This window comes from Leptopilina heterotoma, unplaced genomic scaffold, assembly GCF_015476425.1.
Source record: "Leptopilina heterotoma isolate Lh14 unplaced genomic scaffold, ASM1547642v1 Lhet_223, whole genome shotgun sequence".
NCBI lineage: Eukaryota > Metazoa > Arthropoda > Insecta > Hymenoptera > Figitidae > Leptopilina > Leptopilina heterotoma.
The window spans coordinates 253,254-270,675 of NW_025110941.1; the positions used below are offsets into that span (position 1 = coordinate 253,254).

At 33.2% G+C, this 17,422-nt stretch overlaps 1 protein-coding gene across 3 annotated transcripts in view; it reads left to right on the top strand.

The window, feature by feature from the left end:
* LOC122502229 (coiled-coil and C2 domain-containing protein 1-like) overlaps window positions 1-17,422 on the top strand; it is a 33,864-nt gene that overhangs the window by 10,824 nt on the left and 5,618 nt on the right. For all 3 annotated transcript variants that reach the window (XM_043612173.1, XM_043612171.1, XM_043612172.1), the window contains exons 2-9: window positions 1,793-1,931; window positions 9,250-9,359; window positions 9,445-9,772; window positions 9,835-10,215; window positions 10,301-10,645; window positions 10,772-11,142; window positions 16,292-16,467; window positions 16,836-17,102. In XM_043612173.1, the coding sequence (XP_043468108.1) occupies window positions 1,847-1,931; window positions 9,250-9,359; window positions 9,445-9,772; window positions 9,835-10,215; window positions 10,301-10,645; window positions 10,772-11,142; window positions 16,292-16,467; window positions 16,836-17,102 (2,063 nt within the window). In that variant the 5' untranslated portion in view covers window positions 1,793-1,846. The remainder of the gene's footprint in view (window positions 1-1,792; window positions 1,932-9,249; window positions 9,360-9,444; window positions 9,773-9,834; window positions 10,216-10,300; window positions 10,646-10,771; window positions 11,143-16,291; window positions 16,468-16,835; window positions 17,103-17,422) is intronic.

Here is a 17,422-nt window from a genome sequence, read left to right on the forward strand (position 1 = left end):
TTTGCAGCAAAAATTGAAGTAATAAAATTTAGTTAAGCGCTAAAGTTACTAAAATCACTAATCAAGGGTTTCTGAAGTCGTAGATTTCGAATGCAAAGTTAGTTTTGCAAATTTCAAAATGGCGGATCCAATATGGCGGACAAGTTTTTAAAAATCGATGAAATTCGTCTCAAATTTGTTACTCGGGGGTTTTCGGGGTCGCTGATTACGAATCCGATGTCAGATTTCAAAAATTCAAAATGGCGGATTCAATAGGTGCGAATTCGATGGATTTTTAAAAAGCTCGTTCACCATTATGAATCCAACATTTTCAATTTTTGAAATCCGACATCGGATTCGTTATCAGCAACCCTGAAAACCCCCGAGTAACGAATTTGAGACGAATTTCATCGATTTTTAAAAACTTGTCCGCCATATTGAATCCGCCATTTTGAATTTTTAAAAATTGACTTTAGATTTGTAATCAGCGACCCCAAAAACCCCCGAGAGACCATTTTCAAGCAAATTTGTTTAATTTTTAATTTCTGTCCGCCATATTGGATCCACCATTTTGAATTTGCATATCTGATTTTAGATTAATATTCAGCAAACCCCAAGAATTTAGAAAATAACCATAATTTAAAGTATGTGTTACTGATTTAATTTTATTACAGTCAAGTTTAACGTGAAATAATGCGTTGCCGTGTTTAAGTTTGTTAATAACAAAAAACATAAATAATATAGATTAATTTGTTTAAAAACTACTTAATCCTATTTGTAGAAACATAAAAATAAGAAATATGTAATTATTTAAAGTTTTCCTTTAAGTTATGTTAAAAAAATCGGTGGCATAAAAGGTGGTCGATATATCGACCACTGCGGGACTGAAAGGGTTAATCATCACTCTATTTAATAAATTTTTTGTCTGGTACAAAAAGCCTAATGTGGTGGTTGTGGATGTAAATAAATAATTTGAAGCATGTAGAACCTTATTTCAGAATATTTTATATTGAAAATCCTTTTTTATAGCTTTTTTGTTGATTTATATTTGTCGTACAAAATGACAATTTTCATTTTACGAGTTATACAACAAACAAAATAACAATATCACCACCCTCACAGCGCCGGGATATTCAGGATATCCCAGATACGTTCTGGAGATATCGATTTGTTTGCGGCAATTTGTATATCCCCAGGACGTCCCTGGGATATCCTGAATATCCTGGTTCTGTGAGGGCAGTTATATAATATAACAAACTTGACACAAATTTTTGTGTCAAAATAGTACCGGCCCCATCATATATGTATTACATAATACAAAAGATTATTTTCGGTTCCATCATTATTTATTACAATCAAACACTTTTTTCTTGATACTTTTAAAGTAATGTAGGAAATTAAAATAAATAATTTGGAACATAATCCTTTTATGCAAAAAGTTATGGAGGGGGCCCCAAAATTTGTATGTGCTTCAGGCCCGCCAAAGCCTTGATCCGGCGCTGCCTAGGGCCAAATATTTGTAAAGGAAAGAATTTTCTTATGATCGACTTTAACATCGATGAATATCAATTCACACCGTCTGAATTAAATTCTTTTACAATAATTTTTCTATTTCTCGACACTGTCAAATTATCTCAAATCTCCACGTATCTACACTGAAAAAAATGATATTGTCGATTTTGTCATATGAGTATGGGTAGGACTTGTCAAGAAACGATATTAATACAACTTTAATACTTCCTCTATGAAACAGTAATAGTAATAAATAAGGAAGAAATGTATACATATTGTAAAGAAAAGAAATTTTTTTTAGTATGGAATTTTTGAAGTACCTGCTTCTATTGAAGATATTGGCAAAGACCAAGGAATGGACGACGACGACGACGAAGATTTGGAAGCAGAATTGGCTGCTTTGACGACCGGAAGTGACGCTGGACGTAGACAACGTAAAAGTAAAATATAATAAATTTTATTCTTATAATTTTAAACTTATTTTTTATACTATAAAGTAGCTGTTCTACCCCTCTTCGACAGGTTTTAGTTCTAACCAATAAATTTCAACTTTTGTCTTTACATTGCTTAAAACTTCTTTAAAATTTATGAAATTCATTAATGCTTAAAAGCAGATATTTTCAATGATATTGTTTCTATGATCTTAAAAATAATTTAAAAACCTGTTAAGAATTCATTTACACTTGTAAGTTGTAAATAACTTAACAATAGTAAAAGGAATTCATTACGATTGCGGATAAAAACGGAATTGGTTTGGAATTTATGGTCATAAAAATGCCAATCCACTTTAATTCATCCCCTATTACTAGGGAGCAAATAATTTTAAGTTATGTTTATAATTTTAATTATATCAATTTAATTTTTAAATATACAATTTATACACCATTTAAAAAAACACGATTTTTTATTATTTTTGAAATATTTTCATATCTAAACCCTTCAGAATACAATTTAGTGTTATAAATGTAACGTCAAAAGTATTAGAGCCACAAGATAGAACAATTTTGGGAATTAAATTTTTAAATGGTTGACACAAAATAGCGATGACTAAAGTTCCTTTTTAGGGTTCTGTACACAAAGTGTACCGTACAGGACCCTAGTAGTTTTGCTTTTTGGCAAAATTACAGTTTTTCTCTTGAATAAAAACTACTCAGCCGATTGTGTTCAAACTTGGTACGGACATGTATTTTTCAATGTAATATATATATTTATATTTTTCATTGAAAATAATATAATTAGAATTGATTGAATAGTAGTATTTTCAGAAAAATGAAAAATTTCGAAAAAAGTGTTCACCAGCTTTAAATTTTTCAGTTTTAGACCCTAGCAATTAGATGTATGGTAATTGGTGTATTTTTACTAGCCAATTTTGAAGAATTTATAGTAAACCTGATTCGCTTACTATAACTAGCGCCTCCGTCGACCGCTTCGTGGTCGACTTCGTTGCTTCCGTTTTCCATTCAACACGTAATTTTTCTTTAAACATTTTAACATGCAATTTTGCTTCTCTACGATATTCTTCCCTTTAAATTAATTTAATTTCTTTAATTTTTATGCAATAAAAATAAAATTTTCAAGCACATGAATCTTTTTCAATGACATTTTACCAAAAAATAGCGGCTTTTCTCAACCGCCTACGTTGCTTCGTTATTTCCATTTAACACGTCAATTTTCTATGAAAGTTTTAAATTGAGATTAAGGGCATTTTTCCTAAAGCTGTGACGGCATAATAATTCAAATGCCTTCAAGGTTAAATTAATTTTTTGATTTAATTTAAAAATTTAATTCATAAATAATTCGCATAATATATATTAGTTAAGGTGATTTTTTTATAATAAAAAAAAAATAAAATAGGTTTTAAATAAAAATCATATATACATTACAGGATTATTCAAAACCGTTTGATTATTAATTGCAGATAATTAAAGATAGTAACTTATTAATTTAATAAATAATTTAATTTTCTCAATTTTAAGGAGAAACTTATTTCTTTTCATTCTGACATTTTAGCAATAAATAATCAGAAATACTATATACACAACATATTCTTCAACACATGATTTTTTTCTATTGTACACTCAGCCTAAAAATACTAAATAAAAAACATTTAACATACTTTTATTTATATAATAAATAATAAAGAAAAACAATTATTTGCCGAAAATAAAGTGTTGGAAAATCAACAAAGACACTTATGACATTTCATTTTTAAATTATTGTTTACTTGGCGCCAGTCAAGATATAGATGTCGCCTAAAATAGACGCCTTACGCTTCTTCTAATTTCCTTGCTAACAGTATTTGTAAAGCCTCGTTCCTGACAAGTTAAAGTAAATAGTTCCCTACGTTAAATTAGTTCTTTCCATTTAATTTTTCCTATCAGGTTATGGGCCCAGGCCCCACGAAAATCGTATCCTAATTATTGAATTAGATATAAATACGAAAGTAATTTCGGGAGTGTCGTTTCCACCCGTTATCAAGAGTGTTCTCGTATAACCTCACTTCGGTCGAAAATGGCGAACGGCGGAAGCACGAACTCCATACGAATCGAAATGTTGTCGAGACACAACTATGATACATGGAGGACACAGGTTGAAGCTCTCTTCATTAAAAATGACACATGGAGCTATGTCTCAGGAGATATACCACAACCCGAAATTCCAGAAGAAGGGGCAGAGCGACCGGCAGCCGAAGCCGCGCTCAAGGAATGGCTGAAAACCGACCGGAAGGCAAAATCAGACCTTATACTTTGCATAAGCCCTTCTGAACTAAAACAGACCAAAGGATGTGTCACATCCAACGAGATCTGGACCAAACTCGAGAGAATCTACGCATCGAAAGGACCGGCTAGAAAAGCCACCCTCCTTAAACGACTCATTCAACATAAAATGGCGGAAGGGGACGACGCGAAGCAACACCTCGGAGAATTTTTCGACGTAGTCGACAAACTTCAAGCCATGGAAATCGAGATTAACGGAGACTTTCTCGCTATTATACTACTCTACAGCCTTCCGAGCAGCTTCGAAAATTTTCGCTGCGCAATTGAATCCCGCGACAAGCTGCCGGATCCGGAAAGTTTAAAAATTAAAATAATAGAGGAATATAATGCGAGACAGCGAAAAGAAGATAAAGACGATTCCGCTATGTTCGTAAACCGAAATCGAAACTCATTCAACAAAGCGAAAAACGAAACGCGAAACGACGGAACTCGAAACGACGGAACACGAACAGTCGGAAATCAAAACGGAGGAACGCGGAATTCGAAAAAACAACAAAAATTCAACGGCAAGTGTAATTTCTGTGATCGAAAAGGACACAGAGAAAGTGAGTGCTTTTGTAAACGAAAATACGAAAATAAATCCGCGAGTGTAGCAGAAACGTCCCTATGCTTCCTTTCTGAAAAAACGTCGAAAAACGCGAGTGACCTATGGTGTATTGACAGTGGATGCAGCTCTCACCTGTCACACGACAAAAGTGTTTTCACCGACATCGTCAAAACAGAATCAAGTGTCAAACTCGCGAGCAGTGCCACGACGCCGGTAATCGCGAAGGGAAACGTGAAGTTCGATATAAATAATTCGGAGAATTCAGTTAACTTAAAAGATACTCTATACGCTCCCGATTTAAGATTAAATTTGATCTCCGTTTCGAAAATCGTCGATAACGATTATGAAGTGAATTTCAAGAAAAACTGTTGTACGATCTTAGACGCGAAAGGAGTAGTTAAACTGACGGCAAACCGAATTGGCAATTTATTTTATCTTTGTAAAAACCCGAGTGAATCAAATATAGTGAGTGCAGTGGTAAATACCAAAAGTGATACCGAAATTTGGCACGACCGTCTCGGCCATTTAAACAAAAAGGACATGATCGACATGCTCAAAAATGAACACGTGACCGGCTTTAATTTCGACGTGTCAACCGATTTAAGTAAGTGCGAAACTTGCGCGTCGGGAAAATTCACGAGTACCCCTTTTCCTAGAAGAAAAAGTGTATCGAAAGCGCCACTGGAATTAATCCACACCGACCTGTGCGGGCCGATGAGAAACGAGTCTCTCGGAGGGAAATTCTACTTCGTCACATTCATCGATGACTTCAGTAAGTGGTGCCAAGTTTATTTTCTTCGTAAAAAGGACGAAGTGATTGAAAAATTCCTCGAGTTTAAAAACATGTCGGAAAATCAAACGGGACACAAAATAAAAGCCGTTCAATCGGTCAACGGCCGTGAATATGTGAACAAAAGTTTGAGTGTCGTGCTAAAAAAATTCGGAATTCACCATCGCCTAACCGTGCCGCACACGCCGCAACAAAACGGCGTTGCAGAGCGGAAAAACAGGACGCTCGTCGAAGCCGCTCGCTGCATGCTGTCACAATCGGGAAAACCACTCACCTTCTGGGCCGAAGCCGTGGCCGCCGCAAACCACGTCCGGAATCGCTGCATCACCAAGGGAATCGAGAAAGGAACTCCATATCAAAAATAGACTGGGGAAAAGCCCGACATCTCTCACCTGCGAACCTTCGGGGAAAACGTCTTCATCCTGGACAAAACTCCCACCAAAGGCAAGTTTGATCCAAGGGGAATAAAAGGAACCTTCGTGGGCTACGCAGATCAATCTAAAGCGTATCGCATTTGGATACCAGAGCAAAGAAAAGTCGTTTCATCCAGAGACGTAAAATTTCTCGAATCTTTTGAGCCGAAAAGTAATCATTCTCCACTTTTGAAGGAAGAGGACCTCATAGAATCATCAAAAATAGTCAACGCTCCAATCGATGCTCCCAAAATCGTCGAATTTGAACTAGTCAGTCGAAGTTCAACAGCCAGAGTCGATGAGCAACATCCACCCGCAGTGGAAGAACGAAACAACTCGATAAGCAGCGGATCTCCATTCCTCGGTTTTCGACAAGAAGGTGATCACGAGCTGTCTTCAGGCACCAGATCACCATTCCTCGGATTCGAGAGACAAATGAATCACGAACATTCAACCAACGATCTCTCAACATCAATTTTGCCCTCAATGTATCGGAAGTGCCTCTAAAGGACGCAATCACTGGAAACGAACGCAACGAATGGATGACGGCTATTCATCAGGAAACCAGGTGCCTGATAAGCAATGACACCTGGGAACTCGTAGACAAACCAGTTAATCAACGGATCATCGGCTGCAGAACAGTGCTCCGAAACAAGTTCAACCCGGATGGTACAGTCAATAGGAGAAAGGCGAGGGTAGTTGCCCAAGGATTCTCCCAGAGACCCGGTATTGACTTCGTCGACACTTTCGCCCCGGTAGCAAGGCTCGAAACTCTCCGCTTGCTGGCAGCTCTCGCAGCAAAATCAAATCTAAAAATTTATCAATTAGATATAACAGCGGCCTACCTCAACGGAGAAATCGACACCCTTCTTTTCATGAAAGTTCCAGAATTGTTAGAGGAATCTCTTGAAGAAATAGTGAAAACTGAAAAGGACGTAGTCATTCTTCGAAAAACAAGGAGAATGCTCGAAGCATTAAAAACTGGAAACAAGGTCTGCAAACTCCAAAAGTCAATTTACGGGTTGCGGCAATCAGGTCGCAGATGGCACGCAAAGTTGGACGAGATATTAAAATCCATAGGTCTAAATCCAACAAATTCTGATCCGTGCCTTTACATCGACAAAATCAAAGAAACTCCGACATACCTACTTGTGTATGTTGACGACATCCTAATCATCTCGGAAAATCGAAAAAAGGTGAACGACATCAAAAAGGGACTCTCATCTCATTTGGACATCAGAGATCTAGGAGCCGCCAACTACTGTCTGGGAATTGAAATCGAACAAACACTAAACAAGATAACATTATGTCAAACCGGATATATTAATGAAATTTTATTCAGATTCAACATGTCTGAGTGCAAACCGGTGAAGTCTCCTCTCGTCTGCGGAAACAAGCTGGAAAAACCATCAGCATCGGAGAGGATAACATCGTTTCCATTCAGGGAATTGATCGGAGCTCTCTCATTACGTAGCAATCGGGACTCGTCCCGACATCGCCCACGCGGTGAATCTACTCAGCCAATTCAACAACGACCATGGACGACGTCTCTGGGAGGCAGCCAAACGAATATTGCGCTACCTCAAAGGCACAGCTGATATGAAGCTCGTCTACTCACGGAATGATCAACAGGTAACCGGATATGCCGATGCAGATTGGGGAAATTGTCCAATCGATCGAACATCATACACCGGCTATAGCTTCATCGTTTCCGGCGGAGCAGTGTCCTGGTGTTCCCGAAAACAGAAGACCGTAGCACTGTCGTCGACTTAGGCGAAGTATATGAGTCTCAGCGAAGCTGCAAAGGAGGCAGTTTACCTCATCACACTATTAAAGGAGTTAAATCTGAAGAACTTGTCGAGAATTATTTTATTTAACGACAATCAATCAGCCGGAAAACTCGCCCTCAATCCCGTTTTTCACTCGAAGTCGAAACACATTGAGATCCGCTACCATTTCATCAGGAACGCAATCCAGGAGTACCCCATAGAGTTGGTGTACCTTCCCACCGAGGAGATGACGGCGGACGTCCTGACCAAAGCTCTTCCAGCAGTGAAACACGAAAAATGTGCTAGTGAATTGGGACTTAAAATTTTGTAAATTAAAGGGACTTTTTCGTTTTTTTTAAATCAGTGTTTTAATTGAGGCGGAGTGTTGGAGAATCAACAAAGACACTTATGACATTTCATTTTTAAATTATTGTTTACTTGGCGCCAGTCAAGATATAGATGTCGCCTAAAATAGACGCCTTTCGCTTCTTCTAATTTCCTTGCTGACAATATTTGTAAAGCCTCGTTCCTGACAAGTTAAAATAAATAGTTCCCTACGTTAAATTAGTTCTTTCCATTTAATTTTCCCTATCATAAAGTATAAGATCCAAAAGAAAACAAACAGCGGCCATCTTTCTATCTTGACCAATCAAGAGTGAGTCAGCTGTTGTCATTAGTTTCGTCCTCCAATTCGAGTTCGATTCAATTTGTTTAGAAAAGAGGAAATACAATAAAATATATTAAGAAAAATGCTATAATTTATTTAAAAATTAAATTATTTGTACTTTTCCTTTAAAAAATAATAAATTCTTTTTTCTTTTCTTTCTGAAAATTATATAAAAATGTCATCTTCGTGTTCTCCAATTCGAGATTTTCGAGTTCGAGTTCGAGTTTTACGAGTTTCATTCTTCGACTTTCTCGAACTGTTTTTTTTTAGAAAGGAGAAAGGAAAATATGACCTTAATTTTTAAAAATTCAAAATGTCGGGTCCAATATGACGGACAAAAATTTGTGGATTCTTAAAATATTTGGATTCTCTTGAAATTGGTTATTTAGCTGTTTTTAAGGTCACTGATAACGGATATAACTTTAGAATTAAAATATTGTAAATAGCAGATCTATTCTGACGGACGGATTTTTAAAAATCAATCAAATTCTCTTGAAATTGGTCACTCGGAGGTAGCAGCCATTTAAAAATTTAATTCCCAAAATAGTACCATCTTGTAGTCCCAATATTTATGAAGTGATTTTTATATTTTTTAATCCAATATGACTAAGATTTTAAGTTGGGCTAATGCTTAAAAGACTGCACAGTTTGACGAAAGTCTTATTTTATTCATAAGAAAATGACTATCAAAAAATTAACAGAAAGTCTACTGGCTTTGTGTTAATTTTGTATTAGTTACTTTCATCTTTTAAATTTGACTAAATGTAAAAATATTTTATAATACTTATTTTTCAGCTGCTAAACGTATTCCTGACTCAGAATTGAATGCAATGGTTAATGAAAGTTTAAAAGACATAGATCCAGATGAAGAATTATCCGGTGACGAGAACGATCCAAATTTATTGGTAAGAAAAGTTTTTAAAAATATTCCAATTTCCCGTCAATCCATTCTTATTAGAAAATTCGTTTATATGTTTTCAATATTTACAGGAAGAACTTCATATGATTACGGGTGAAGAGATGTCGCCCGAATTGTCAGATCCAACAGACTCAGAGGAGCCTTCAGAAGAAAAAGTCAGTGAACCCGTTTCAGAAGAAATTGTCAAATTATTAGAGGAAAGATTGTCAATGTATAAAACTGCCGAAGAGAAAGCAACAAACGAAAACAATACATCGAAAGCTAGGAGATTTGGAAGAGGCATTAAAACATTAAAAGATATGTTGTCAAGGTCGAATTCTGGCAAGCAAATTATTACTGACGATATTCCTCCAGTTCTTCCATCTTCAGCTATTTCATCTGCAACTGAAAAGCCACCTGGTAATTAAATCCTAATTAGTAAAATTTGCATAATTGAAAAATGATAATTTTTCTAATCATAGAACCAGAAGAATCGGAAACGGCACCTGCAGTTCCGGTGGATGAAAGTCCAAAATCTGAAGATCCTGTCGAACCAGTTGCAAGTACTTCGAATGTTGAAGTTGATCAGGAGACTCTAAGCTTGTTAAAGAATCGTCAACAAGAATATAGAGTTGCGGCTGTCGCGTGGAAAAGGGCAGGCAATGCGGAGCAAGCCATTCAGTACGTGAAACTTATAAAACAATTTGATTTAGTTATAGCGGAACTTACAACAGGAAACGCTGTGGATTTGTCCGACATGCCCGGCACTCCTACATTGCCAGAAACAACAGCACCAGAGCCGGCAACATCAGAGAAAGAAGAAAGTGAAGCGCAACAAGCTCCATCTGTTGAAGAATCGCCACGTAAGGTTTTATCTTTTTACAGGCTATAATTTTGTGTTTCTCTTAATTCGATATTATGAGATAATTTAAAAATTTTCTTGGTTAGCGAATTCGCAAGAACCGTTGACCGGTTCGGCGTTAGAATCCTCATTAAAGGAGCGCTTGGAAGTTTATCGACGAACGAAAGTCGCCGCTGAGGGTGAAGGAAATACATCAAAGGCTCGAAGATACGGTCGAATTTGTAAACAATTTGAAGACGCTATCAAATTGTACGCACGTGGAAAGCCAATGTCTCTCGAAGAACTTCCAACGCCCCCGGGTTTTCCGCCTCTCACGGTGAGCCAACCATCTCCGCCGGAAGCAGTTGCCAATCCACCATCGGATCCGGTACCTGAAAAACAATCCCCAAAGGAGCCAAAAAGGCCTCAAGTTCCACCGAGAGCAAATGCAGGTACTTCATTTTGAAATGTTAAAAGCATATTATCAGAATATATAAGGAAATTAATTAATCAGCATTCGATAAGTAACTTAAAAAAATTGTGAATAAATAAAATATTCCGAATATTTTTCAATTTAGAGAAAAAACAGAAAATTATAACATCCCGTGCCGATAAGCAGATGTTGATGTTACAACAGCGACAACAGGAATTCAAAATGGCAGCACTTAAAGCAAAAAAAGAGGGAGACTTGGAACTTGCAAGGGACTATTTGCGACAAGCCAAAGGATTGGATCCGTTAATTGAAGCTAGTCAATCTGGTCTTCCAGTAGATATGAATTCTATTCCCTTGTCGCCTGATGCTAAAATGCAGTTGACTGCCAGTGGTCTGGAAGCAAAAGATGATGATTCGTTTGATCTTATATCGAAACAAGATTGTCTAGAAGAAGCCACGGGTACTGATGATCAAATATACGAAAATCTAGAGGCACAATTGCTGAAACAAATTAAGGTGACATTTTTAAAAATTCTTTGTTAAAGATATATTAGTAATTACAGTTATCAGTGATACTGTTGTTTATTTATTATATTATAACAGGATTCTAAAATCTATATATAGAGAAAAATTTGTTTAAACCGTTTTAAAAAATTTTTTAATCATTAAGAAAGAGAAATTATTTTTTATTTATTTTATTATTACTAAACAGGGCCAACCCCTTTCGCACACTTTAGTCCAATATCAAAGCTAAATTATGTAATGTTTGTTTCTTTTTATAAACTACAATTATTTTATTACAAACATTGCAATCGATACATTAAAATTTAGAAAGATGCAGGGTTGCCATACAACCTGGAAACCTGGAAATGTCAGAGAATTTTATAAACCTTCAAAAAACCTGGAAAAGTCGGAATTTTTATCAGAATCCTGAAGAATTGTTGTTTTCTAAAGTTATTGGGTTTTTTTATTGGAAAAATAATCAATTTCTCGAATTCATAAGAAAATTCTGAATTTTTGTGGCTATAAACTATGAAATCACCACAAATTCTAATAATACAAAACCTTCAATTATTTCTACTTCTGACATTAATATCTTTTCAAATAACTTAATTCTTCAACAACTAGCATAAAATAATGACTTATAAATTATTGAATGTATAATTTTACTTAAATATTTCAAAATTAATTAAATTTTGAAAGAGTAGCGTTTACAATTTTCATAAATAGATAAACTGCAAAGTTTTAATTTTTAACTTTAAAGAACTTAAATTTTTGAAAAAGTTTAATAATTCAAATTCTTCTGAAATTAGTTAAAGTTCTTAATATATATTGAATTAGTTATTAGAAATAATGGATTTATATAAGAATTTTAGTTAAAAACACTAAAAAATGAGTTTTGGAGAAGGTACAAATATTTGCAGAAATTCAATTATTTTCGAAAGTAATAAAATTCTTCGCAAAAATTCAATTATGTTCAAAAGTTTTTAAAAATTCTCGGCAAAATTTTAATTGTCTTTATAAGTAATAAAATTCTTTTCATAAATTCAATTATTTTCAAAAATTTCAATAAAATTCTTGGCAAAATTCCAATTATTATCAAAAATTTTCCTCAAATCAATGATTTTCAATATCTACTATGTTAGTAAAGTTTTATAAAACAATTCAATTATTTAAAAAATAATTTAATAAAATTTTACGCAAAAATATAATTTATTTCATAAATAATAAAAATTTCTTTAGAATAATTCAAGTAGGTACTTAAGAAAAATCAAATTTTTTACAGTATTCAATTATTTTTAAAACATACAATTTTAATCAAATTTCTAGAAAAATTAAATTATTCTTAAGCATTATATTAAAATTCGTCAAAAGAATTTAATATTTAAAAAATTTTTTAATAAAATTCTTCATTAAAATTCAATTTTTTGAGAAACATTCAATTATTCAATAAATTATTTATTTTCGTATTTAAATAATTGAATTCGCGTAGAATTTTGGATTCAAAGTTTATTTAAAAATTAATTTCAGTTAAAATTTTAGATAATAATTAAATTTTAAAAGCATTATAATGTGAATTTTTGAAAATAATTGAATTTTGAAAAGGTTTCATAATTTTAATTATTCATTTTATAGAACTAATTTTTTTGAAAAAGTTTAATTGAATTTTTTTGAAACTATTTGAAGTTCTTATTTTCTAATATATATATTTAATTGAAGAGTTTCCTAATAATCGAAATTTCGTAAAATTGAATTGTAAACAAATGGATTTGAAAATTCTCAAAGAACTTTTTCGAAAATTTAAAGAATTAAAGAAGAATTTTGGTTGGAAATTCTAGAAAATAATAATTGAATTGAAATGGTGGAAATAATTTTGAAGAAGAAGTTGCAGTAATAATTTTCTTATAATTTAAAATAATGATTCTGTTATCTTTAATTATTATAACACATGCAGAAATCGATCACTCCGAGTCTTCGACTAGGAGTGCTCTATTTCTTCATGTTTTATAAAGATTTAAATTTGAATATTTTGAAAATTCTAATTCCGTTGGAAAAATAATAATGATTATAATATACGAGGGGGTAATTACTGATTAAAATGGTGTACACTCTAATACACTAAATTTTCCTGCTATTACGCGTATTATCTAATATTATAGGGTATTACAGAACTATTACAGGGTATTATTGACTACTACAGAATATTACCTCTATATTATGTCACGGAGAGAAATTTATAGTAGTGGGTAACATAATTGTGGTTAGGGTTACCATCTTTAATGCTACGTATACAGACAGCTATCTAGATAGTCACCGTTACCATTAATATCATCAGGAGTAACATCTTGGTAGTACGGGGTAGCATAACTATATTTTTTTAGCATCTGTGATGGTTGGCAGTAGCATAATGATAGTATCGTGTAACATCATCTTTTTAACATCAAAATCTGACTATCCATTTCTCTCAGTGGTGGTATTACACTGACGTAATAATGCTCTATTACACTCTATTACGTGACTATTACATGACTATTACGTGAGGAGCGTACACGCTAATACACAAGTAAATACCTCCTCGATAATATATTTATTTAAAAAAGAAGTTATTGATGTTTTCGAATAATTTTACAATTAAAAAAATTTGTAAATAAATGTAATTAGAACATTCTTTAACTATCTAATTACTTTTAGAGTGAATCGGAATATTCATTAGAGTCAGTAGGGAAAAAGAAAACTTAATTTTCATGGCAACTCTGATTGAGTAATAAATAAATATTATAATAATGCAGAAGAATACAGTATAATATCAAAGTTCCGTGTATTTATAAAAATTTATTAGTTATTTAATTAGGTAAAAAATAAATATAGTTTTAAAAACCTAGAAAAATTCCGTTTTTTAACGTGGAAAACCTGGAAAAGTCAGGGAATATCAAATGAGTAAAAGCGTGGCAATACCCTGAGATGTTTTCATTTCTTTCTTAAAAAAACTAAAAATTTTTCAACAAATTTTCCTTGTGGAATGGAAATTAGTGAATAATAATTGTCAGCATTTAATCATAATTTTGGACAAAATTTTGTTTTTTTGTAAAAAAGGAAATGATTCTCATAAATTTCTACTTCTTAACCCCTTGGCTGTCAACGAGATTTACACTGTTTGGGCCAAAAGTGTGTTGAAAAAATTTTTAATGGATTTTTATGAAACTTGGTACCTTAAGGTTTCTGGGGTCGCTGATTGCGAATCTGACATCAGTTTTTCAAAATTCAAAATAGCGGATCCAAGATTGCGGAAATTTTTCAAAATTCGTCGAATTTGCTTGAAACTTGTTACTCGGGGGTTTTAAGAGTCGCTGATTACGAATCTAACATTAGTTTTCCAGAATTCAAAATGGCGGATCCAATATGGCGGACAACGAAATAAAAAATTGATCAGATTGGCTTGAAACTGAATACTTGGGGATTTTCAGGGTCGCTGATTACGAATCTGAAATCAGTTTTTCAAAATTCAAAATATCTGGTTCAATATGGCGGAAAATTTTTTAAAATTTATTGAATTTGTTTGAAACTGGTTAATCTGATATCAGTATGATAATTTTTGGTGAAATCAAATTTCGATAAATACCCTGAAAAAATAATGACAGATTTGTAATCAGCGACCCTAAAAACCCCCGAGTACTACGTTTCAAGTCAATCTGATCAATTTTTTATTTTGTTGTTCGCCATATTGGATCCGCCATTTTGAATTTTGGAAAACGAATGTCATATTCGTAATAAGCGACCTCGAAAACCCCCGAGTAACCGGTTTCAGTAACATTTAAGAAGTTTTTAATCACCTTTTTTAAGTTGCGCATATATGCGTCATGAACCACTTTTGGCCAGTTTTGTTTTGCGCATATATGCGTCAGCGACAGTCAACGGGTTAATTAAATTGTGATTAAAAAATAAAACTATAAAAAAATGTTTTCATTATTTCTAAATAAATTGAAATTTTATTAAATTGTTTATTCCAAAATATTGTGATTAAGAAATAGATATTGTGAAAAGTGTTTTCTTTTTTTTTAAATTATAATTTTACTAGGTTTGAATTTCTCTGAAATTTCTTGGTTATGCAAGACAAACACAAGCAGGGATGGGTTTTGACGTGTCACTCGAGGTTTTATACGTATAATACATTTTCGACGTATTATACGTATAAAACTGTATAAAACTAGGTAAAATACATAATCATGATAGCAGACTTATTTTGACTTGTTTACCCTCTTTACCATAACCTCAAATGTTTGTTATTTATTATTCATATTCCTATTATTCCTATAATTCCTATATTTAAATTTAAAACAAAATTTTAATTGATAAAAAAAGTTTTGCACATGTTACACGTACTATGACACTAGTAAATATAGGTTATGTTGTATGCTTATATATACATATATTACTGTGACGGTTATGATCAAATTTCTAAATAAAAGAAATTAAATATGTAAAGATTAATAAACATTTTATTTTACTATTAACAAAACAATAAAAATTTTGTTAATTTAAAAATTAACAACTTATTGTTTTATTAATTATTGTAAACTAAGAAATTTTAAAACACCACCTTTCAGTTACCAAGTTACGTCATCACATGTAATATACATAATGTAGAAAACCTAGGACGTAATATACGTAGTATTATACATGTATAAAACCACGTATTATACATCATGTATTATACGCACCCATCCCTGGTGATAGGCAATTTTGGTATCCGAGATCATATTAAAAGGACAAAAATACATTAGAAATCACTTCTAAATGAAAAATTCAATAAATATCTTGAAACTTTATAATAACACATTCTTGGAATATTTGCCCACATTATTTTCAAAATTTACTTTTTTTTGTCTTACGCAACTGGGACTTAAATGCACATTAAGAGTTTTAATTTAAGTCAATCCTTTGAATTTATATAAAATATGTCCGCCCTATTGGTTCAATCATTTTGATTGTTTAAAATCTGACACCGGATTTATAAGTAGCGAACCAAAAACACAATGTTTTAAAAAAATCTAATTTTTAAGTGCATAAGTTAAGAAATATGACTGTTACACTCTTTAGACGAAAGTGAATCCTGTAATAATTAAAATATTTGTTACTTAAATAAAATCCAATAATTTTATTTTAGTGGTGTTTGTCAACAAGGGATCATTGTAAGGGTCTAGGCGATGTTCCTGGTTACAATAGATGGGAGAGGCTGGCTTTGGGTTATACTCGAGATTTAGACATGCTCCGAGTGCGTAAACGAAGCAGTTCACCTCCTCCTCAACATCATTACGTGGTCAAAACATATGCTATTGTTCAGTACGTATTCGTTTTTATTCTCTCACTGAGAAAAAAGAGGGCGCGTTACAGCACATTTTCGATTCATGTTGTGCGACTCAACCCTGAATTCTTCTACACACTTTCTGGGGCGTGCAGCACGCCCCAAAGAGCGTGTAATACGCTTCAAATACAGCTCGCCTCGACTCAGGAGTCCGCTGCACGCCCCAGAAAAGTGTCTAGCAGAACACAGGGTTGAGTCGCGCAACATGAATCGAAAATGTGCTGCAACGCGCCCTCTTTTTTCTCAGTGCTCTTAAAAATTTAATTTTCAACTTTTTAAATTACACATTTTTAAAAAATTGGCAATGAATTTAATAATAAATTTTCATCCATAAATTGATTTATAGATGTTGTACAGATTTAAGTGACGGAGATTTGGAATTATCAATAATTCGAGGAGTGAATTTTTCAAAAGAAGCTGACACTTATGTGATATTTGAATTTCCTTATCCTGCTGATAATCACACGACGGATTCAACTTCGACAGTTCGAGACAGTACTAATCCAGAATATAATGCTGTTTTTCCATTAAACGGAATTATTGACCGTAGTTCTCGTCAATGCCAAAGAACTTTCAAAAGGCATTCATTGAAATGCCAAATTTGGTCTAAAGGGTAATTTTCACTATATTTGCTTGTTATTATTACATATGAAGGGTTTTATTAACTACTTTTGTCTTACTTTTAAGTTTTCTCTTGCGATACTAGATTATTTGTTTACTGAAATGCGTTAAAGAAAAGAGTTTTGAGATTGGTTTTCGGTTTTTATAATTCTGAGAAAATGAAAAATTATCCATTTTTCATGAAAATATATAAAACATTATATGTGACCTGCTCTAGGAAAAGGGGTTTCCCGTTTGTTGTTACTTTGTTAATTTGTTACTCTGGGGTTTTTTGCAAGCGATGATTACGAATTCGGTGTTGGATTTTAAAAA